General features: G+C 44.9%; 3 protein-coding genes across 7 annotated transcripts in view; 2 read left to right on the top strand and 1 right to left on the bottom strand.

Annotated features, from left to right (window-relative positions):
* The window catches only part of asb14a (ankyrin repeat and SOCS box containing 14a), a 10,393-nt gene extending 3,275 nt beyond the window's left edge, over window positions 1-7,118 (top strand). Inside the window, exons 3-13 of one of the 3 annotated variants that reach the window (XM_056605670.1) lie at window positions 1,341-1,381; window positions 1,541-1,675; window positions 1,891-2,049; window positions 2,188-2,433; window positions 2,753-2,924; window positions 3,314-3,419; window positions 3,830-4,009; window positions 4,323-4,451; window positions 4,778-4,906; window positions 5,598-5,751; window positions 6,346-7,118. In XM_056605670.1, coding sequence (XP_056461645.1) covers window positions 1,341-1,381; window positions 1,541-1,675; window positions 1,891-2,049; window positions 2,188-2,433; window positions 2,753-2,924; window positions 3,314-3,419; window positions 3,830-4,009; window positions 4,323-4,451; window positions 4,778-4,906; window positions 5,598-5,751; window positions 6,346-6,518 — 1,624 coding nt within the window. In that variant the 3' untranslated portion in view covers window positions 6,519-7,118. Of the gene's footprint in view, window positions 1-1,337; window positions 1,382-1,540; window positions 1,676-1,890; window positions 2,050-2,187; window positions 2,434-2,752; window positions 2,925-3,313; window positions 3,420-3,829; window positions 4,010-4,322; window positions 4,452-4,777; window positions 4,907-5,597; window positions 5,752-6,345 lie in introns of all 3 variants that reach the window. The other 2 variants (XM_056605669.1, XM_056605671.1) reach the window with 2 other exon arrangements.
* Window positions 7,119-7,170: 52 nt separating this feature from the next.
* appl1 (adaptor protein, phosphotyrosine interaction, PH domain and leucine zipper containing 1) lies at window positions 7,171-19,876 on the top strand. 2 transcript variants are annotated; one of them, XM_056605667.1, is made up of 22 exons: window positions 7,171-7,461; window positions 8,516-8,614; window positions 8,771-8,830; window positions 11,886-11,957; window positions 12,145-12,232; window positions 12,539-12,580; window positions 12,751-12,809; window positions 13,014-13,160; window positions 13,250-13,332; window positions 14,104-14,265; window positions 14,604-14,792; window positions 15,030-15,072; window positions 15,177-15,233; window positions 15,324-15,415; window positions 15,864-16,037; window positions 16,221-16,276; window positions 16,429-16,645; window positions 17,175-17,211; window positions 18,311-18,448; window positions 18,570-18,620; window positions 18,729-18,818; window positions 19,055-19,875. In XM_056605667.1, exons 1-22 carry the CDS (start codon window positions 7,408-7,410, stop codon window positions 19,205-19,207), a joined length of 2,163 nt encoding a protein of 720 aa, XP_056461642.1. In that variant the 5' UTR covers window positions 7,171-7,407; the 3' UTR covers window positions 19,208-19,875. The 2 variants fall into 2 exon arrangements, with proteins under 2 accessions (XP_056461642.1, XP_056461643.1); XM_056605668.1 differs by having other exon boundaries at window positions 7,243-7,461; window positions 16,224-16,276; window positions 19,055-19,876.
* On the bottom strand, window positions 19,790-23,366 carry glyctk (glycerate kinase). 2 transcript variants are annotated; one of them, XM_056605674.1, is made up of 5 exons: window positions 23,254-23,366; window positions 22,042-22,418; window positions 21,767-21,918; window positions 21,502-21,677; window positions 19,790-21,406 (listed from the first exon to the last, which is right to left on the bottom strand). In XM_056605674.1, exons 1-5 carry the CDS (start codon window positions 23,254-23,256, stop codon window positions 20,477-20,479), a joined length of 1,638 nt encoding a protein of 545 aa, XP_056461649.1. In that variant the 5' UTR covers window positions 23,257-23,366; the 3' UTR covers window positions 19,790-20,476. The 2 variants fall into 2 exon arrangements, with proteins under 2 accessions (XP_056461649.1, XP_056461648.1); XM_056605673.1 differs by lacking the exon at window positions 23,254-23,366 and adding an exon at window positions 22,570-22,849.
* Between the last annotated feature and the right edge of the window lie 18 nt (window positions 23,367-23,384).

Below are 23,384 nucleotides of genomic sequence, written 5' to 3'. Positions count from 1 at the left end.
AACTGGATTACAGAGTTCAAAAAATGTCAAACGGGGAATTGCATCACTTTCCACTGCTGCTGAAACAGTCTGCTGGCGCTGTGTGTGCGTCTTTACGCACCGAGTTTACCCGCCACCTGAACCTGCTACGCGAGGAGATTAAAAGCCGCTTCGCAGACATCAGTGAGTACTTATCAAAGGAAGCGTGGGTAGTGGACCCCTACACTTTCACCCTCAAGGATGTGGAATACCTCGGCTGTGAAGATGAGCTTTGTGATCTTCAGGCTGACTCTGTGGCAAAAAAATACTTACAGGAGAACGGATTCCAAAAGTTTTGGATTGTCAAAGGACATGCTGTTGCTCCCAGACTGGCCAAACACGCAGTAAGGAGGGTTATTCTGCCATTCAGCACTACATACCTGTCTGAGACGGCATTCAGTGCCCTTGTGACAATAAAAACAAAAGCCAGAAACAGACTTGATGTCCACCAGGACTTTAGACTGGCTGTCACAACCATCACACCTGACATCGCATCCCTGGTCAAAGGTATGCAAGTCCAAGGTAGCCATGATTAGTTTATGAATGAATGAACTGGCACAGAGTAAAAAAAACGTAAGGAATAACTTGTTTACTGTTATTGATGTTTACTGTTCTTGTAATTATTACACATAAACGTGTATAGCTGTGTCCCAACCTTCACTGACATGATGTGCATGTGAATATCAAAAGACTACCCCTGTTTTGTTGTCTGAATGAGATCTGTGACAGAGCTATATGTATAAGCCAAAGTGCTTAAACACTACTAAAAGTATATTCCCTATGTAAGAAGGTGTGTGTGTCCACTCACCTGTCAGTTGTTAAAGGAAAAGAGATAGTTAAATGTCCTTGCAGTTATAATTTCTGTTCATATTTGTATACACTGTGTCTGTCTATATACAGTGTAAGAGCAAGAGAATAAGAACAAAAGCCTACAACTGCTGTTTATTTTTGCAAATAAAAGTTTGTAATTAAAATGAATCACTCTATTCTTTTATTGTGTGTATGTGGGTCGGAGTTAGGGTTGGGGGGGCCTTGCTTGTCTTGGACCCTGGCAGGGGGGTCCTCAAGGAAAAAAGGTTGGGAACCACTGATCTAGTTGACTCTTTAGTCACTCAAACCCAGAACCATTGGTCTGGAAGCCAAACAGCGTAACCACTATGGTCCTGCCCACGTCTGCTTGTTTACTTCCGGTTCTGGATCTAATGTTGTGGTGTTGTTGTATTACTTTGAATCATGGACAATGTTATGTGTGCATATAGTATGTATATGTTTATGTGCTCTCACCTCATCCCTGTCTCTGGTTGGCTGGGAGGGAGCAGCAGTTCTGCAGAGAGCAAAGAGATCTTCCGAGCAATCAGAGAAGGTGAGGATGAGGTTTTATCTCAGGTTATGGTTAGGATATGATTTTAGTACGATCAGGGTTGAGACCGTCTGTCTGTCTGTCTGTCTGTCTGTCTGTCTGTCTGTCTGTCTGTCTGTCTGTCTGTCTGTGTCTGTGTCTGTGTCTGTGTCTGTCTGTTAGGTGATGAGAGCTTGCTCGAGGCGCTATGTGCTGGAGAGAAAGACCGGTTGAAAGAGACAGACAGCATTGGATGGATTCCACTTCACGAGGCTGCGGCACAGAGAAACAAGACCATCCTAGAGCTCACATACAGAGGTACATAACCCACTGTAGAGCTCACATATAGAGATGCCTTATACACTTTAGAGTGCTAATATCTATTCTACTCTCTTATTTTATCTAATCTCTAATCTAGTCTAATATAATCTATTATTTAATTTTCTAGTGTAGTCTATCCTATTATATGCCATTGTAGTCTATGCTAGTTTTATCTAATCAAATTGAAACTAATCTAATCTGATCTGATCCAGCGTCCGGGAATGGCACTCTAGAGTGTCGGAATGTTTGTGGGCAGACGGCCCTCATGGTGGCGGTGGGGCGGGGCCTAAAGGAGAACGTCTGCTACCTGCTACAGCAGGGGGCGGGGCCCGACACCTCAGACAACAACAAGGACACACCCCTACAGCTTGGTACACTCTGATTGGCTGAATGAACGAAAACTTGTCCAATCAATTGCGCTTCCAAAACACATACATTTTGGACTGCTTTTCTGGCTTCCTGTCTGTCCCTCTGCCTGTCTGTCTCCCTCTCAACCTGTCTGTCTGCAGCCGTGCGCTCTGGTCGCCCTGACCTGGTGGATGTGCTGCTGTCTGGCGGCTGCAGTGTGAACCAGAGGGGCGTGTACGGGAGGACGGCCGTCCACGAGGCGGCCCAGCAGGGGAGCCTGCCGACGCTGCTCCGTCTGCTGGAGGTCGGAGGTCAGGTGGACCCCCGCAGCAACTATGACCTCACACCCCTCGCCCTCGCCACTCTGGCCGGACACACAGACCTAGTCAGCATCCTCCTGGAGAGAGGTGAGACCGGCAGACACACACAGATATACAGGTAGACAAACAGGCCGACACACAGACACAGACAGACAGGCAGGCAGACACACACAGATATACAGGTAGACAAACAGGCAGACACACAGACAGACAGACAAACAGGCAGAGACACACAGATATACAGGTAGATAAACAGACGTACAGATGGTCAGAGAGACAGGCTGAGATGTGAGACAAGCAGAAACACCTAGTCAGCACCCTGCTGGAGACAGGTGAGATAGGCAGGCATTATGGCAAGGTAGACATACAGACACACAAACACAGACAGCCTGTCTTTCTGCTCTAGGGGCGAGTGTGTCCTCCCAGGCCAAGGACGGGGCGTCCATAATGTACGAGTCGTGTGCGCGCGGGGTGCCTAGCATCATCCGGCAGCTGCTAGCACACGGAGCCGATGCTAACGTCACCAAACTCACTGGACACCTACCGCTCCACCGGGCTGCCCACCGAGGACACCTGGAGTAGGCCCTGTCTACCTGCTGCTTCAACGCTGTCTAACACTGCCTGCTTCAGTATGACCTCTTTAACACTACCTGCTGTCTCTGTATTTACTGTCCAACCCCTACCTGCTCCTTTATAACCTGTGTATAACCTGTGTATAATGTACTTCCTAACCAATACCTGCTTCTTAATAACCCTTTTCTGTACCGTCTAACCCCGACCTGCTAATTAACGACATGCCTATGTTCTGTCTAACCCCTTCTGGCTCCTCATTGAACTGTCTCTACTGTCTAACCCCTACCTGCTTCTTATTGACCTGTCTCTGTACTGTCTGATCACTACCTGCTCCTTAATGAGCCATCTCTGTATCCACTTTCTAATTTGCTCTCCTTTATGTTTGTGTGTACAGGGCTGTAGAGTTGTTGATTCCGTGCACGTCTCTGGTGTGTATTGAGGAAAGCGGGATGAGTCCTCTACATGCGGCTGCAGGTGGGGGACACACATTCTGCATCAAGGTAAACACACGCACCTATGCACATGCTTAAACTTACTTGTGTTTAAACCTGATTACCCTCAAAATGGAATCACGGTATTTAGTATGATTGTAGCCTGGTTATCGTTGTGACCATGTAAACAAGGTATTCAGTATCACCGTAACCTGTTGATCATAGTCTCCATGTAAACACAGCAGTTGGGATGACCGTAACCTGCTTACCGTTTCGCCAATGTAAACATGATAGTCAATATGACCATAACCTGGTTACTGTAGCGACCATGCAGATATGGTGGTCAGATTGACCGTAACCTGTTTACCGTAGTTACCATGTGAACACTGTAGTCGGTATGGCAGTACACTGGTTACTGCGGTGACCATGTATGATTGTTGGTACTGAGCCTTAACGACGTGCTGTCTGATCACCCCCAGGCCTTGCTTGACGCAGGCTATGACCCTAACTTCATGCTCCATCACTGTGTACGCCGTAACTATGACGACGAGAGGAGGTCTGCGCTGTCCTACGCCGTCTCCAACAGCGACCTGGCCTCAGTGAGGTTGCTGCTGGCCGCTGGAGCCCGGACCAATCAGGACCCGGTCAGCTGTCTGCAGGTACAGCGGTGAACACCAACACACCTCTTAACTCTAGTGACTCCTGCTCACATGCTAGCCACACCTGTTCGTAACAACAATCCTTCTGACAGACTGAGTGAACATTATTAAAAGTGTGAGGCATCAATAAGGACTAAGGTTAGATCTGCCTGTCTACCTGTCTACTTGTCTACTTGTCTGCCTGTCTGTCTGTCTGTCTGTCTGTCTGTCTGTCTGTGTGCCTGCCTGTTTGTCTGTCTCTATGCCTAGGGTTATTGTATCTGATATTTTGTGTTAGTATCTGTTCCCTGCAGTGACACTGTGTTTCCTATAGATGGCGCTTCGTCTGGGTAACTTTGAGCTGATCCACCTGCTGCTGCAGTCCGGAGCCAACGTCAACTACTACTCTACGGTCAACACCACCCACTACCCCTCCGCTCTGCAGTACGGCCTCCAAGACCCTGTGAGACCCGGAAGACCCTTAGACGCTGTGTTAGACCCCTTAGACACAATAAGAGACCCGGAAGACCCTTAGAAACTGTGTTAGATCCCTTGGAGATCCTTAGATCTCCTTAGATCCTCAGACACAATAGGAGACCCGGTAAGACCCTGTAAGACTGCTCGGGATCTGGGTTCCTTAAAAACCACCCAATTAGGGTTTAATTGTGTTTGTATTTAATTTATAAAAATCATAAAATTGTTCAATAGTTATTATAGTTCCCCTTTAAAGTATTATTCATGTTCCGTTTGCAAACTGAGAAAAAATCACAATGGAAGTTTTTTCTCCAGGTGTTACTAAGGATGCTGTGTAACTATGGGTACGACGTGAAACGCTGTTTTGACTGCCGCTATGGAGACGCTTCCCATGTACCTGACGATTATGAGGGCTGGAGCGATACTGTTATCAAAGATACCATGGTAACCTGGCAGCTAGTTAGTTGTCGGTCAACTTCTTGTTTGTTTGTTGGTCTCACTCTCTCTCTCTCTCTCTCTCTAGTTGTGCGTAAAGGTCTCTTTCTCTAGCTCTAGTTCTGTGTAAAGGTCTCTTTCTCTAACTCTAGCTCTGTGTAAAGGTCTCTTTCTCTAACTCTAGCTCTGTGTAAAGGTCTCTTTCTCTAACTCTAGCTCTGTGTAAAGGTCTCTTTCTCTAACTCTAGTTCTGTGTAAAGGTCTCTTTCTCTTACTCTAGTTCTGTGTAAAGGTCTCTTTCTCTAACTCTAGTTCTGTGTAAAGGTCTCTTTCTCTAACTAAAGTTCTGTGTAAAGGTCTCTTTCTCTAACTCTAGTTCTGTGTAAAGGTCTCTTTCTCTAACTCTAGCTCTGTGTAAAGGTCTCTTTCTCTAACTCTAGCTCTGTGTAAAGGTCTCTTTCTCTAACTCTAGCTCTGTGTAAAGGTCTCTTTCTCTAACTCTAGTTCTGTGTAAAGGTCTCTTTCTCTAACTCTAGTTCTGTGTAAAGGTCTCTTTCTCTAACTAAAGTTCTGTGTAAAGGTCTCTTTCTCTAACTCTAGTTCTGTGTAAAGGTCTCTTTCTCTAACTCTAGTTCTGTGTAAAGGTCTCTTTCTCTAACTCTAGTTCTGTGTAAAGGTCTCTTTCTCCTTCTCTCTCAAGTTCTGTGAAGTGATGACGATCTCCTGGCTCCGTCACCTGACCGGTCATGTGGTCCGGATCCTTTTGGACTATGTAGATCATGTGACCCTCTGCTCGCAGATCCAATCAGCCCTCAGGGGGCAGGAGCAATGGGCGGAGATCTGTCACATCCAGGGTAAGGTCCTCCTCCCTCTCCTTCTTCATCCCTCATTCATGCCTACATAAGCATGCTCTCACTTTAACCCTCCTTCATCACTCAATCATCAGCTTCTCAATGCATTGTTACTTCATCCCTCCATTATCATCATCATCTTACTCTTACAATCCCTCATAACTCACTCCATCCCTCCCTCATCCCTCCATCATCATCATCACCATCACCATCGTCATCATCCTCTCACTCTTACCCTCCCTCATCCCGCCATGATCATCCCCTCACTCCATTCCTCCTTCATCGCCCTCTCACTCTTACTCTCCCTCATCCTTCCATCATCATCCTATCACTCCATCCCTCCTTCATCATCCTCATACTCTTACCCTCCCTTATCCCTCCATCATCATCATCCTCTCACTCCCTCCCTTCCTCATCGCTCCATCATCCGTCGTATTATCTCTGTATCATCCCTCTATCATACATTGCTGTTTTGTTTCTGCTGCTATTTCCCCTTTAGCTACAGTTGGATACATTCATATATTAAAGGTCATACTATATTGTAGTCCTGTTTTAAACTATATGAACTATATCTATTGTACCTGTCTGTCTCTCTAGAGAGCGCCCGCTCCCTGCAGCATCTCTGTCGCCTGGCCATCCGCAGACGTCTGGGCCTCCGTAAGCTCCGGGCGCCCGTCTTCATCAGCCTCCTGCCATTGCCCCGGCGACTGAAGGACTACATCCTGTTCAGGGAGCATGACCTGTACAGCCAGCACGAAACCCAGCCCTGATAAACATTGTGTGTGTGTGTGTGTGTGTGTGTGTGTGTGTGTGTGTGTGTGTGTGTATCATTAAGCGTGCCATATCAAGTTTTGTTCCCAATTCCATTAGAATACTCCAGTCATAGTTATTTAAGGTTTGGTTCTTGCCTACTTGAACGGTTGTCAACCGTCTTGGTGGACCCTGGACCACATTTTAGGCCAGATGTGGAGAGTTGACACTGCTGTTTACATGCACTTGTTTATATCTTCAACTTGTATGTTGTCACAGATGTCCTAACTTGTAACCATACGAAAAAGGTTCCTAACGGAATGATAAATGTAGTTGATTTGAGACAAATTAAACCATTACTTTTAATAGATGGTCAAATTATAGTATTTGGTTGTTAAGAACCATAGATTCCGTTTAACACACTAAATCAAATACTATACATCACAACAGGCCTAAATAAAGTAAAGTACTTATTTAGATATATTTTTTATAAAATTGGCTTTCTTGAGCATTCATTATGATCTCGAATGACCACTGTGAATATATTTATCATTATCCGTATCCGTATCTGTTTAAATGCATTCATTTGTGTGTGTGAAATAAATACCTTCAGTAAAATAAACCCAAACAGGCTGCTGCTTTAGGTTGGTGAAAGAGAGACCGATTGGGGTCAGTGTTTCTGCGCTACCCGGGAGGAGGAGCAGGCGAGGGGGGTGATTGTCTGTAATGTGGGTAGGGCTGCTGCTCAGTTTGTTGTTATCTGGGGAGGAAAAGGAGGAGTTGTCCAACAAACTGGGTTTTATTCAGCAGTTATCGAACAAATTGTGTTTTATAAAGAGCTTTCCAACAAACTGTCTTTTATTCAGCAGTCGGCAGCAGCGGTTTTCCACCCGACGATAGCTATCAGCCATGCCAGGGATAGAGAAGCTCCCGATAGAGGAGACACTCGATGATAGCCCGCAGGTAGGAGCTAAACACCCAGCTAGCACGCTAACAGAGTCGCCCAGAATCAAAGACTATGCTAAGCTAAGCTATGCTAAGTAGCCTGTTAGCGGTAACTGTCAGATGTGAAGCCAACCAGCCTACTGTTTGTTTTGACTGGTCGATGATCACTCCGAGGTTGGCGTCTGTTAAACCCTTATCTTAATATTTATTTAAACGTTTAGATTTATTTAAAAGTTGTTAATATTGGGTCGGGTCTTTTACCAGATGGAATTTTTCCCAAGTGTCGATTAAATGTACTGACACCAGGTTCGGTTTACTGTTACTTCCTTAGCTGGAAGGCTAGCATCTCCTTGTCCATTCCTACAGGATAATAATTTTCTTTCCCTTGTCTGAGATTAAACGAGATAAATAGTAAAATTGTGGAAAGCAACGGTAGACATTTTCCTGCAAAATTACATCTGTTCTCTGACAGGAGTAGTAGGAGTAACTACAAAAAGCTAGGTCTGTCTTTACTGTATGGGTTTATGTATTCATTTCATATGTGCAAATATAATATATTTGTAGAAAGAAATGAAAACAACAGTACAACATACATGCCACGCAATTAGTTTTGCCTGACATGCTAAATAAAACAATTAACTACAATATAGTGTTATGACCTGACTTCTTATTTAGCAACCTCTCTACTGGTAAGTCTGTACATTCTATTAAAGTGTCACTTCACAAATGACAGAATAACAAATGAAATACATGAATCAAATATATTGTAGACAGCTCTCCGAGAGCTGGAAGACACATTTCAATACATAATAAAAAAGAGTCAGGAGCATAAAGACATTCACATGGAGACATGAACATAAAGTCATAAACAAAAAGGTGTGAACAAAGCAAGGACAAATAAAGGAGAGGTTTAGAAGTTATACTACTTAGAAGTTAAACAAGGTAGGCGTGGCACTTTATTGGAGAATGAGGTATGGTTTAGTTGTATTGATTTTAAGGTGTGTGTGTGTGTGTGTGTGTGTGTGTGTGTGTGTGTGTGTGTGTGTGTGTGTGTGTGTGTGTGTGTGTGCAGACTCGATCTCTGCTGGGGGTGTTTGAGGAAGATGCAGCAGCCATATCCAACTACTCTTCACAACTCTACGACGCCATGCAGCGCATCTACCATGCACAGGTACACTGATAAAAAGACACACACACACACACACACACACACACACACACACACACACACACACACACACACACACACACACACACACACACACACACACACACACACACACACACAGACAGACAGACTGCTCCAGTTGTTTCTCCTGTGTTACAGAATGAGCTGAGTGCTGCGACTCACCTGACCTCCAAACTCCTACGCGAGTATGATACACAGGTACTGCAATTCTACTACTAGCACTACTACAATACTACTACTAGTAATACTACAGTACTGTAGTTCTACTACTAGTACTACTTAATATACTGCAATACTACTAGTGCTACGACATTACTATTACTAATAGTACTATTACTAGTACTACTATAGTATTGAACTACTACGAGCACTAATTCAGATACTGCAATACTACTGCTAGTGCTACTACAATATTATTACTAGTACTCCTATGATACTGCTAGTACTACTACAGGTACTGTGATAAATCTTCTAGTATTACTACAGGAACTGCAATAATACTACAGTTCTACAATACTACTACAAAATGTACAGCAATAATACTACATATTCTACAAAATTACTACAATACGGTAGTTCTACTGTAATATTTCTGGTGCTAGGTACTGCTATATCTACTGCTACTGCTACTTTTATATCCCTCAAGCGCAAGCTGAGATTACATGAAACCAGGGGCGTTGCTAGACCTAGAGTTTTACTGGGGCACAGGCCCCCAACTGCCAACATTTTTTTTTACGTGTGCACAATATGAAATATATGGATACAGAAGGGTATGTACGAGCTTCAAAATTGTTGTCACTGTCATACTGTAGGATATTTTATAGCACTGGTAAAGGCAAAGACGCAAAGATGGATTCATGAGTACCGTACAATTATATTTATTTAAACACATACACATCTCAAAGATTTACAAATAAGGTAACTGACAAATAAACAAAAAGTCTCTTTATGACCTTCACCTCTTTATCAGGAGAAGTCTACACATCTATATTTATTTAGAAGCTGTGTGGAAACAGCATAATTTTGCCAGAACGACATGTACTAAAAAGGCAAGAAACAAGGTTTAAAACTAATAGAATTTCTGACTTAAGGTGAGGTGGCTCATTGCCACCAATCAACCTGGAAAATGTTATAGAACCATCAAAGCTCTTAAATTAAACTAAATAAGGCCATACACTACTGCATAGAGCCTTTTTAAATGATTATTTTTTCACTATTAAGCTGTATCGCCGCGCCTTCATGGTGGCAAAGCGGTCAATAACGTGGCTTTGACTCACTTTGAATAGTTGCTCCTTTTCAATGGACAAAAGAGAAAGTTGGTGAAGCCTTCCTTGCCCCATGGTTGACCTAAGCCAGTTGTGGAGCCTTCTCGACACACTGAAAGATCGCTCACAACTACAACTGTTTACAGGAATTGTGAGTGCAATGATCTGAATTATCTGTGTCAATGTTGGGATCATTGTTGGATCCAGTATGTTAAAAACACCCTGTATATCCATAATTTCCTTTTTTGTGTTAAGGAAGTTTTTGTCTAAAACTTCCTCAAGTTTTGAAGACAGACAATTTTTCATTCATTATTCATTTTCCGCGTGTGTGCGTGCACGCATGGTGTGTGTGTGTGTGTGTGTGTGTGTGTGTGTGTGTGTGTGTGTGTGTGTGTGTGTGTGTGTGTGTGTGTGTGTGTGTGTGTGTGTGTGTGTGTGTGTGTGTGTGTGTGTGTGTGTGTGTGTGTGCTATAAAACTACAGGCTACAGACGCTCAGTATTGAAAAACTGGTGTGGGCAACATTCTTTAACAGCAATCAAGTTGTCATTGTTTGTGTCAAACAAGTTGTGAATTTGTTGTAACGTTAAAAAAGGAGATGACTTACTCTGGGCTTTTTCCAGCTCCCGTGGTTTCCAACGAAACATGATCAACAAAAAAACAAGGAATTGAAAGCTACTTACAATATGCCTAGGTTACATTAATTTCCCCTGAAGGCAGCAATGTTCCACTTTCAGCTGGAATTCACGGTACATCAAAACCACGTGTCTTCTTTAGATTTCAGTTCCCTTTATTTATTCACACAGTTCAGCAGCGGCATTTATTCAGAATCAGAGCCCAAATTAAAGCTGCATTTAGGGCGACTATCACTACCCAGCAGAAAAATAGATGCACTATAAATGGTTTTGTATAGCAGTCACGAACATGAGCATAGTTGTGGAAATGCTGGTGTTAGAAAACATAGTTGACGGGAATTAAAGTGCTGCACATCGACTGTACAAATGTAGATTATTCATCACAAGAATTTTAATTCAGAAATCTAATAGGCTAATAAACTCTGAATTGTGAGATAAAATTCAGCATTCTGATAATAAAGTCAGAATACTTGGATAAAATCCGAATTCTGATAATTAAATCCAGCATTAAAGGTTCATTTAAGAAGGTTCTCACCAGTCATTTGTCGCCTGGTCGCAGTGTCGAGTTTTTTTTTAAAGTAGTTCACTAGTCGTAGCGTGCAAATAAATTGCAGTGTCAGAATTCTGAGAATTTTGTCAGCATTCAGATTTCCCAGAATTCTCTTACACTGCAAATTAAAGCGCTACTACTAGCAAACTAGTTTCAGCGTGACTGGAGAGAACTTCCTTAAATTAACCTTTAATGCTAGATTTGCATCAACGCTATTGTGTGAATTAGTATGGTTCTCTTTCATGGAAGCCGGAAGTGGGAGATTCCTTATTTTTTTTACCATTATTGTTTTATTAACAAATTTCTCCTACAGGGGATTGATAAAGTTCTATCTAGACTATTGAACAGAAAGAAACACTTGGTCATACTTTACACACTTTCAGAAGAGTCACGTGGACGAATCCGTAAATAACTTTTTTTTCATTGGTTGTTGCGTTAAATCTTACCCAGATACAATAGGGCTATTTTCTGATTGGCTTTTATGTAGCCCCTTTCGTTTTTTGATTGGCTGGTAAGAGGCAGGCTCGACTGAAGACTCCCGAGGCAGCAGGAGATGCACTTGATGAATCCTGCCGATTCCATAGCGAGAGCGGCGCTTCTGCAGATGAATTTAATAATGATCAATGGAATTTTACTGGGGCACTGGAGACTTTTACTGGGGCATGTGCCCCAGTAAAAAGGGGCTGACGACGCCTCTGCATGAAACACACACCTATTATGCCGATGCTATTATATCTGGCAATTGCTGAATAAAACGAGTCCCTGGCTGAACCAGTCTGACCAGATATTGTTGTTGTACCTCCAGCGGTTTCCTCTAGGGGGCGATGACGAGGTGATGAGCGCCACACTGCAGCAGTTTGCCAAAGTCATCGATGAGGTGAGGAAACCTTGACCTATAAGAGTTGTCGTCCATGAAACTACATTCATAAGAGACTGCAGTTTGATATATGCTGGTTTTACAGTGGTCAGACAGTCTGTGGGGCTGACTCTCTCTCTCTCTCTCTCCCTCTCTCTCTCTCTCTCTCTCTCTCTCTCTCTCTCTCTCTCTCTCTCTCTCTCTCTAGTTGAGTTCCTCTCATGCAGTTCTCTCGACGCAGCTGGCAGATGCTATGATGTTTCCCATCACACAGTTCAAAGAACGGGACCTTAAGGGTAAACACACACACACACACACACACACACACACACACACACACACACACACACACACACACACACACACACACACACACACACACACACACATACACACACCCAGTCTCTCTCACCCGTCTTTCTCTATCTCTTGTATGTCTCTCAATCATGTGTCTCTCTCCTGTCTGTGTCTCTATGCACATGTTTCTTTCTCCCTTCTGTCTCTTCTGCCCTGTCTGTCCTTCTCTCTCTCTCCCTGTCTCTCTGTCTCTCTCCTGTCTTTCTCCCTCCCCTGTCTTTCTTTCTCCTGTCTTGTCTCTCCAGAAATCCTGACCCTGAAGGAGGTTTTCCAGATCTCTAGTGACGGTGAGTTATCAATACGCTGATCAATAATAGTATTGTGATCGCTAAACAATATTCTGATGTTTGGGCTTTGGAGTTTGTCCAAAGGTTTGTACATTTATCCTATCTCCATTTAAAAAAAACTAAAACAACTCTCTGCCTGTCCCTCTCTCTGCCTGTCCCCCTCTCTGCAGATCATGACATGGCTAACAACAGATACAGTCGTCTGTCCAAGAAGAGAGATAATGAAAGGGTATGTCTTTCTTATAATATATACACATTACTTACCTATTACCTGTGAATACTACAGGTTATAGAGAATGTGTGTATATGTTAGAGTTCTGTGTGGAGGTCATAGAGGATGTGTATGTATTCTACAGGCGAGGTCACAGAGGGTGTGTGTATATATTCTAAGGGTGAGGTCGGAGGTCATAGAGGATGTTTCTATATTCTACAGGTGCGGTTGGAGGTCATAGAGGATGTGTACACAGCACGTAAGAAGCAGCACCAGACCATGATGCACTACTTCAGTTCCCTCAACGCTCTGCAGTACAAGAAGAAGATCAGCCTCCTGGAGCCACTCTTGGGATACATGCAGGCACAGGTACCTCATGTGGGTACTATATATAACACGAATATACCATATGAAGTATGTATAACCCGTAACGTGTGTTTGTGTGTGTGTCTGTGTAGAGCAGTTTTTTTAAACTAGGTTCAGAGAACCTGACTCAGCAGTGGGAAGACTTCCTGGCAACAATCGGCACCAGCGTCCAGAAGTACATGCACACACCTCACACACACACCTCACACACACACACACACACACACACACACCTGGGCTTAAAGTTATGAAGGGTGCTTCTTAAAAAAGATTTTTCATTCAATGTTTTTCTTTTTTTTAAGATTGGAAAGGGAAAGACCGTCTATAAATCAAATTCGATTTGGGTGTGTCCTATCTTACACTTGATCTGTCTTGACCGGTAAATGCTCCACAAATCTGTTTAGTGGTATTTTAGACCTCTGCTCCAAACCAATTCCTGAAGTTTGGCCTACATGAATTGAATGAAATTCATTTATATTCATCCTTCTGAAACATCACCGTTCCTTCAATATATAAAGTGGGTCTCCATTAGGTTTCTGTGAGTTAAGAAGGAACGTACAGAGACAGTATGGTGTAAACTTCTGGATACCAGAAACCACACAGTCTGGATCCACTGTATCCCGCATCTTTAAACGGCAGAAACACTTATCTATCAGTCCTTTTTCTCTTTTTCAGCAAAAAATGTGAAAGGAGATTCGTCCCGTTCGGCTATTTTGAAATGAAAGAGGCTCCCGTGCCATTTGTAGCTACAGCAGCTGTACTATTTGATAATACAGACCAGCTGTGTGACGAATCTCTTTTATCACTGAAGGAAATTGTTAATGAAATGGGTAGACACAGGAACACTATAAAACCATTGGAACACTGTCGAATGAATTTAAGATAGTAGCCAAGTGTGAAGCATGGGTAGGGAGACTGAGAAGTGCGTGTGTGTGTACGTGTGTAGTGTGCGTAGGGAGATGGAGACAGAGGTGGGCTCCATGCAGCAGACAATCCAGGAGATGGAGGATTCATGTGACCTCCTGTATGTACCCACCGACCCTGACCCCACGCACACGCCCCTCAACCGAAACCTCACCAGGAAACAGGGGTACCTGTATAAACGCATGTAAGACACACACACACACACACACACACACACACACACACACACACACACACACACACACACACACACACACACACACACACACACACACACACACCTTAAAACCACCAAGTGCCAAGGCCTACCTTTGTTACAACTTCTAAACCTTTCCTATATTCGTCCTTGCAATATTTATTTTCCTTTGTTTATGAAAATACCTTTGTTGACACATTTATTTGCATTACTTTATGTTCAGTGCCTCTATGTTAATGACTTTATGCTCATGACTCTTATTTTGTATTATGCATTGAAGTGTGTAAACCTGGGACCAATTCTTACGTGTAAACTGTGTGCGTCAGTAAAACAGGTCTGGTGTCGTCGTCGTGGGAACGGCAGTACTTCTTCACCCAGGGGGGTAACCTGATGGGGCAGAGCCGGGGGGAGGTGGCGGGCGGGCTGCTCATGGATATTGATAACTGCTCCGTCATGGCCGTGGACTCAGACGACCGGCGGTTCTGCTTCCAGATCACCTCCTTCGACGGCAAGAAGTAGGACTTCCTGTTACATCACCAATCCACTCTCTGTCGGGTTCCAGCCCCCTTCCTTGTTCCCTTATTGATCATGTATTGATATCTATTAATAGTAATTATTGATTATCTATTGATAGTAATCGATGATGTATTATTGATAGGTAGTGATTAGTGTTGATAGTTGATGACGTTATATTGATCGTTATTGGTTATTATTGATGATGTACTGATATATATTGATGATGTATTGCTCAGAGTGGCAACGCTGCAGGCGGAAAACAGAAGAGAATGTGAAGAGGTGAGGCATTTTCATACACGTGTTTATGTACGAGACAAATCTATTCAAACAAAATGTTTTATGTTTTTAGGATTAATTCATAACTTATTTATCTTTCTGCGTAGTGGATCTCCACCATCAATAACATCTCCAAGAGGATTTACCTGAGTGAGAACGCAGAGGTCAGAACCCTTTCTTTTTACATATCTATAATGTTCTCACACTGCCATTGGCTGATGAAACCTTACTTCCTATTGGCTGTCCTGTGGCAGGAGCTGGCGGCCAGAGTGAACCAATCAGCACTGGAGGCTGTCACCCCCTCTCCCTCCTTCCAACAGAGACACGAGAGCATGAAGCCTGCCGGGTAATGGTCCCTCTTTCGTAATGGACGATTAGAAAATAAAGCAAATATGTAAGTGCAAGGCATACAGTGAGTTTTAGAGGACGTACATTGATGGTGCATAATTGCCCAAAAGGATTACATCGTAGCCTGTTTTCACCGATAACGGCTGCAGAGTTCTCCCTCAATACACGATAAAAAATAATTGTATCCGCATTAGTCCCGTAGAACCAAATTGATCATGATGAGAAATCCAGAAGTTTTCCTTTAATCAAAGTGTTGTCTGTGACCAGGCCAGAGAATGACTTGTCAGGTCATGAGTCTAAACTTTCCAGGGCTGTGTCACGTATCACTGTGCAGGAATGCCGCAAAACAATACACATATAAAAAATATGTTCCTGGAGGTAAAATAATGAATTGACCTATACAGTGTTAATGGGGTTCTCTCTCTCTCTCTCTCTCTCTCTCCCAGGCCCAGTAAAGGGCGTGCGAGCAGCATCAGCTCTGTGGGATCAGAGATCTCTCCCGCCCTCTCTGCCCTCTCGTTCGACGCGCTGGTCGCCCCGGAAACGCCCATACAGTTTGACATCATCTGCCCCGCCAACGAGGGGGACGTGGCCCAGACACGGACCCCCACCCACGGCAGGTACGCTCAGCTGGGATTGGCTGATAGATACTGGGTTTTGATTTATACTGACCAGAGATTGGCTAATATATACTGGTGTGTGTGTGTGTGTGTGTGTGTGTGTGTGTGTGTGTGTGTGTGTGTGTGTGTGTGTGTGTGTGTGTGTGTGTGTGTGTGTGTGTGTGTGTGTGTGTGTGTGTTCAGCAGGAGGAGCAACCCATTCGGAGAGTCAGGAGAAATCAGTGAAGAGGAAAACCCAGGTCGGTCTCTCCATCTGTCCATCGGTCATTAATTAATTCCCATGCCCCGGTCGCAGTGTTACCATGGTGAACGACCTCTGATGAGGATCAGCTTTGCTCGGCGATGTCTCCAGCTTTCCCATCTTAACATGTGTTTGTGTGTGTGTGTGTAGACTCAATCCTCCACCAGCTGTTTGTAGTGCGCTTCCTGGGTAGCATGGAGGTGCGTAGCGGGGAGCAGGGTCACGTGACCGGGGACACGGGTCATGTGACCGGGGAGCAGGGTCACGTGATCGGGGAGACGATGCGTCAGATCCTGGCGGCGAGGGCGATCCACAACGTGTTCCGCATGACCGAGTCCCACCTGCTGGTCACCTGCAGCTGCCTCAAGTAACCGTGGCAACCACTCACTACACACTGAGGCAGCTTCCTCAAGGAACTGTGGCAACCCCTCACTATATTCTACTGCAGCTTCCTCAAGTAACCATGACAACGACTCACTACACACTGAGGCAGCTGCCTCAAGTAACCATGAAAACCACTCACTATACTCTACTGCATCTTCCTCAAGTAACCATGACAACGACTCAATACACACGACTGCAGCTGCCTCAAGTAACCATGACAACCACACACTATACACTGAGGCGGTGGCCTCAAGTAACCATAAAAATCTATCAATTAACACTACTGCAGCTGCCTCAAGTAACCATATAAAAATCTATCAATACACACTACTGCGGTGGCCTCAAGTAACCATAAAAATCTATCAATTAACGATACTGCAGCTGCCTCAAGTAACCATAAATATCTATCAATACACACTACTGCGGTGGCCTCAAGTAACCATAAAAATCTATCAATACACACTACTGCTGTGGCCTCAAGTAACAATGGCCGCCGTATGTGTTCTTTTCAGGCTCATTGATCCACAAACACAAGTCACCAGATTGAGGGTAAGAACTGCCTGTCTGCCCGTCTGGCTGTCTGTCTATCTGTATCTCATCACTATAATTTCTCATTTCTCTCTATGGCCCTGTTTACACAAGATAAATATCTAGCTTCTACCTCAAAGTTGAAGTTTGATTGTATAAATGACTCGAAAAACTCATGTGGTTACATGCAACCCCCAACACACACACATGGTTTGCAAAATCTCAGAATGGGCGGAGATTTAGCGAACGTAGTTGAAGAGGGCGTTTTGGGAATCTCTAGTGCTTGTTTGAGACCGATGGGGGTGTCGGTGAGTTCCAAGTTTATAGGCTTTATTGTCCAAAGGTGCGAGCAGGACTGTATGGATGTGTGTAGGTAGGTAGGTAAGTATGATGCTAATGTGTAGCTAGGTGTGATGGGTAGGTAGTTAGGTAGGATGTGGAGGTAGGTAGTTAGCTAGGATGTGTGTGCGGCTAAGGTGTATGGCTAAGGTAGGATGTGTGTGTGGCTAAGGTAGGATGTTTATCTCTTAGTATACGCACACAAGGATTTCAAGGTACAGCTCTCAAGGTGTCCAGTGTCTCTGAACAAAAGGGAAGGGGTGTTGTCACAGGTGATGCTTAAATAGTGTGTGGCAGGGCAGGGAGTAATTAACTGATTGATATGGGCTAATTGGGAAAATGAAGGGGCAAATAAAGGGGCGTAGCTCTTGGTCTGTGGGGTGAGGAGGGAAGCAGTGGTGTTCCAGTTTGCTTTGGATTATTACAATTAGTGCATTGTCTAGGAATCATACAATCATTTGAAAGATGGGCACATTGTGGCAATGTTCCAGATAAAAAGCATATGATGCCTCCTGCCTGTATATTGGTCGACTACCGGTTGTCTTATGAGCTTAGCGTGTGACTTGTCAGTTGTGTACTCGCACAACCGCTCCCGCGTGTTTATACAGAGGACATATCTCTCTGAATCAGGATCTCAGTAAGCTTGTGTAAACAAGGCCTGTGACTCTCCCTCTCACCCAAACCGTTGCTCTCTCTCTGTCTCATCTCTCTCGGCCTCATCACTTTCTATATCCCTCTCTCTCTTCTCTCCATGCCTCATCTCCCTATGTCTCTCGTCCAGTTCCCCCTGCAGAGTGTGCTCCACAGTGCTTCTCATCAGGACAATAAGAGGCTGCTGGGGTTCCTGCTGGACTCCAAAGACCACAGCGGCAGCAGGACTGTCTGCTACATCTTTGAGACCAACAACGATGGAGAGAAGGTAGACTCAACTATATACCAACATAAACTACATAGTAAAGTAGTCCAACAATAATGAAGAGAAGAAGAGAAGTATTAGTATAAAGTCTCTTGTTTTACTATAATTAATTGTTATGTTTCAGATCTGTGACAGCATCGGTCTAGCCAAGCAGATCGCCTTCCACTCCGACCTGGTGAGTGTTCTGCGTGCCTGTCTGTGTGCCTGTCTGTGTGCCTGCCTGTCTCCCTGCCTGTCTGTCAGTGTATAATGTATGTATATATATTTGTGTGTCTGTGAGTAGGACAAGAAGGAGGCGCGGAAGAGGAAGGAGCAGAATAAGGAGCATGAGAAGAAGGAGGAGGAGCTTAGTAAACAGAGACAGATCGAGAAGGTAACTTTTGAACCCTAACATGTCCTTAGTGGATTTCTAGCTAACGTTTGGCTACAGGTAAGTAGCTTAAGTGAGCATGCCAACAGTTCAGTTCAAGATAAAAGTTGAAACTATATATTCGTTATGATTTTCTCTCTCCCTCTCTCTCTCTCTCTCTCTCTCTCTCTCTCTCTCCCTCTCTCTCTCGCTCTCTCTCTCTTCCTCTCATTTTATCTCCCTCTCATTCTCTCTCTCAGGATTTGGAAGAGCAGAGTCGGTTGATTGCTGCCTCTAGTCGTCCGGCAAACCCACCCTCCTCTGACGGACAGTTCCTGGTGCTTAGCAACAGCCAATCAGAGGACAGTGATGCAGGGGAGGAGGGGAAGAAGCAGGGTGAATCAGATGCCTGACTTGCTGCCTTAGCCCCACCCACGAAGCATAAATAAGGGACTTTTACTGTCTCTTTAATTTTTGGGACTTTTTTTTGTCGTTTGTGTCAAAATATTTTTCACAAGTATGTTTTGCACAAGATGGACAGAGAGTGTGTGTAAGAGAGTATGTTTGTGAGTGTGTGTGTGTGTAGTGGTTAACTCAACTAAACTTAGAATCTAACGTTTGAACACTAGATGATGAGTTACTGATTTAAGCCCCTGATCACCGCCAGCACATGGGTGGGGCAGGGCTACATGTGGAGGTGGCTTACTGGCATGTTTGTATCATAATATCATGTTATTATACTATCATGTTACTTATTATACTAATATTTGACACCTGGTTGTTATCACAGCCAGATCACAGACCATAGTTTACTGTAAATATGACTTGTATGTCTTAAACCAATAAAGCACTAAATCTGCTCGACTATGACTCTATATACTCTATATGACTCTATATACATCTGTGTGTGTGTGGGTGTGTGCGTTCACGTGTTCACCATAACACTGGTCTCTTAAAAACCCTTACTCTTACTGGTACTAACTTCAATAAAAACACATGCTAAACTAAAATTTTTATTTTAATCATGCCCAAAATGTTTTTGTGAAAAACTGAAGAAATTAAATATTTTAATTTAACTGGGTACCTGTGGCTTATAAAAAATAATTGTTTGGTTACCATCAGTTATCATTTTATGTAATCAAATGATTTTACATTTTGTGTTATGTTAGTTTTGGAAGATAAATCATATCTGCTAAATGATAAATGTCATAGAACTAGCAAGGACATTTGGCTACACTGCCCTACAAGGGCAAACAGGCAAATCCAAAAATGTTGTGTTATGACTCAAAATGTACTTTTTCCATGTATGTTGTACCTTGTGACAAAGAACCTTGCCATAATCTTCCTGATTTGGACCATAAACAATTACAAGGAACGTTTATGTAAAAACAAAATATCTGAATGAAACACGAGTAACTGCAATCTGCTTTTGTATTGCCTGCGTAGCCATTTTTGGGGTCATAGGTCAAGTGTTTTTAGGACATTCTGTTTATTCATCAAAATAGGGTAGCATAACAGTCAAAGGTAATTTGCTTACATTCATTAAAAGTGCATGAATAGGGCCTTTTGTTAGGGTTAGGGCTCAAAATATCAAGTGCTTAAACAACAATCATATTAAATGCATTTCCTGAGCAGCAAACATGCTGCTGAAATGCTATTCATTAGTAGTTCAACCACACCTTCTACATATACCTTAAAGACCTGTCATCAGCTTCGGGATCATTGGGTATCCTAATTGGTATCGAGGGGAGCAGCAGCATATGCACGTCCATCACATTGGTTCCGGTTAATCCCGGCGAGAGAAGACGGTGGCCGCCGGAGACCTTGGAGAGGAACGTGAAGGAATCGTTGTCCTTCAGCGTGCCCTCAACGTCCAGCCCTTGTGCCCGCGCCTCTTCCCACAGGCCTCCGTCGGTGATGGCGCCGGCGGCGTCCGTTGGGCCGTCCTGCCCGTCGGTCCCTCCGCTCAGAAACATGGGGCCCTTGGGTGGTAGCTCCATCCCCCTCAGCTCCAGTCCCACGCGCAACGCCAGCTCCTGGTTGCGTCCACCGCGCCCCTTCCCCGTCAGCTCCACGGTGGGCTCCCCCCCGGCCAGCAGGCAGGTGGCCCCCCAGCCCTCCTTCCGCCCCTCGTCCAGGACCTGCATGGTGCGGCACAGGTCCCAGCTCTCCACCCCGACCTCAGGCCCCAGCCGCAGCATCTCGGCCGCCAGCTCCGGGGCCGGCTCTTCGCGGGAGGAGGCGAATCGCGCCAGCAGGCCGTAAAGACGAGAGACCGCCTTGACGTCGCCGCACACGTCGCCCGACAGAACCACGGGCCGGAAGCCCAGCTCCCGGGCGCGGCGACCCGCGGACTTCAGGGCGATGCTGTTGGAGCCGATGACCGTGTTGAGCACGCCTCCCTTCCCCGCGGATTCCCCCCTAATGTTCTCCCAACGGGGGCTGCCTCGCCCGAGGACTTCCTTCACCGAGGCGGGGAGGGAGTCCGACAGCTTGTAGCTCTGTAGGATGGAGATGACCTCCTCAGGCCACACGTCGGTCCTCACCGTGGGGCCGCTGGCGATCAGATCCAGCGGGTCACCGATGACATCAGACAGGATCAATGCGACCACCTGGGAGGAAAAGCGGAGACGATTGATTTGATTCTGTCAGGAGAGGGTTTACAGTTTATTTATAACCAGCATTCCATTGCTTAAAGAACCCTTACCTGAGCAGGGTGCGCCACATGGGCCAGTCCCCCACCCTTCAGTAAAGAGAGGGCCCGTCGCACTGTGTTCAGCTCCTGAATAGTGGCACCGGCCCCGGCCAGCCTCCGGGTCACGTCATGCTTCTCTTCTAGCGAGATGGGTGGAATGGGGGCAGGCAAGAGTGCGGAGCCCCCACCTGCAAGACATGTGAAAGCACGGCGTGAAAGCAATACCCTGCCAACTGCGATCCTGGATTATCTGTTTGGTGTTGGGTATTTACCCTACCCGAGATCAGTACGAGCAGCAGGTCTTTCTCCGTCAGCTCACTGGCTAACTGCTTGATGCACTGAGCTGCATGCTGGGCATCGCCATCAGGCAGATTGTGTTTAGCTCCTTCCATCACTTTGATGCGACTATTGTCTTTTAACAGCATCTGACTGGAATAGACACAGGGGTCCCATTACATCTGAACTCTGTTTGTGTTGTTACCTCATGCACTGTGTGATACCGTCTGATAGCTGAACTGTCTACAAAGGGAACGGAGCAGGGCTTCTGCCTACCTCTTTCCATGACACCGTAAGGTCTCTTGAATCCCGTGCGGCACGCTAATCACTCCCTTCACCAGGTGGTCGCCGGCGATCCGCTCTGCCTCGGCGGCCATGCCCAGCACGGCCTTCCCGAAGCCCACCAGGTGCAGGTTGTTCCGGAGGGCGAAGGTGCGGCCGTCGATGACCAACGAGTCATCCTTCCGCTCTACGCCTCGCCGCACGACCGCGTCCGGCTGCACCGCTTCCACCGCCGTGGCGAACAGCTCCCGCGCCCGCGCCTCCAGGGACATCCGGCAGACGACTGTCCTCCTCACACCGGTGAGGGTCACCAACGTTTGGGACTGGAGCAGCGAGAGAATACGCGCCATGGGCTGTTGCAAAGGTTGATGCTGGAAGCACAAAAAGGCAGGGGTTGTAAGAGCAATTCCTAAAAAAAGGAAAAAGGTTAACAAAACAATGCTTTGGTTTAAATAAAGTGGAGACTTCTAATGTTTAGCAATGCTTCCTTGCTGGAGGTTAGTACAATGTCTTAATTCCTACCTGTGTAGATAAAGAAAAGGGGATTTGATAGAAGGAAAAGTGCGCTCGGAGAGCTGGCACCGCAAAAAGCACATTGGTCAGTGTTTCACAAATCTGGCTGGAGATTGTGAAGAGCTGGATGTGTACCCAATGTGTAATGATTGACCTGGCTTGTCCATAGTGCATATATAACGATTACCCAGTTGATCTCAGTGAAAATATGTATTTTTATCTAGTCAAGCAGCTCAACAATCAGCAAAGGAGGCGTATAGTATACAAGTGGTGTCACCAGACATGTGAACCAGTTGTAGCCTATCATTACAACACAAAGAGACAATGCACAATTCATTTTTCACGTTCTTAACCCTTGGTAGATAACGTGTCATCATAAACGCCAATGGTTTTGTGGAAAAAATGTTATGGACGGACAGTTAATTGATTGAAGAGGGACTAAAGTGAAAGGCCACTTGAAAACACCCCAAAATAACCTTTTCCAAAGGTAAAAGGGCATACAATGTTTCAATGAATTGTGTGTTGTTCAACAACAGCATTATAAAGCCATGACAGCCATACAACTTTTTTAAATTATAACTAGCACATCGTTTACAAAATGTCGATAGGCTAAATTCTTCACGTTATTGACTGTCAAACAAACAGCCACAGAAACATATTGTTTTTTTGTCAACAACCTCATTACTAATTTACCATTTTGTGGACATGTTGAATTTGTAGACTTTGCAGCGCTGACTGTATACAATAACACTATAAGATAGGGACGGGTGCTGGAGGTGGGGTTTTTCTATCGCGAGATCTTATTATGTTTTCACGACACTGCG

This window comes from Gadus chalcogrammus, chromosome 13, assembly GCF_026213295.1.
Source record: "Gadus chalcogrammus isolate NIFS_2021 chromosome 13, NIFS_Gcha_1.0, whole genome shotgun sequence".
NCBI classification, from domain to species: domain Eukaryota; kingdom Metazoa; phylum Chordata; class Actinopteri; order Gadiformes; family Gadidae; genus Gadus; species Gadus chalcogrammus.
The sequence above is the reverse complement of the archived record's forward strand: the minus strand, read 5'-3'. Positions and strand labels throughout refer to the sequence as shown.

What these genes read in the sequence shown, in the direction of transcription:
- appl1 (XM_056605667.1), top strand. Translation starts at nt 7,408, where the DNA reads ATGCCAGGGATAGAGAAGCTCCCGATAGAGGAGACACTCGATGATAGC. An exon ending in CAAAGAACGGGACCTTAAGG is followed by an intron (nt 12,233 to 12,538) that starts GTAAACACACAC and finishes TTGTCTCTCCAG; the next exon opens with AAATCCTGACCCTGAAGGAG. An exon ending in ACCTCCTTCGACGGCAAGAA is followed by an intron (nt 14,793 to 15,029) that starts GTAGGACTTCCT and finishes TGTATTGCTCAG; the next exon opens with AGTGGCAACGCTGCAGGCGG.
- glyctk (XM_056605673.1), bottom strand. Translation starts at nt 22,734, where the DNA reads ATGCACTATGGACAAGCCAGGTCAATCATTACACATTGGGTACACATC. An exon ending in CCTTTTCTTTATCTACACAG is followed by an intron (nt 22,419 to 22,569) that starts GTAGGAATTAAG and finishes TTGTGCTTCCAG; the next exon opens with CATCAACCTTTGCAACAGCC. An exon ending in GCTGCTCGTACTGATCTCGG is followed by an intron (nt 21,678 to 21,766) that starts GTAGGGTAAATA and finishes CATGTCTTGCAG; the next exon opens with GTGGGGGCTCCGCACTCTTG.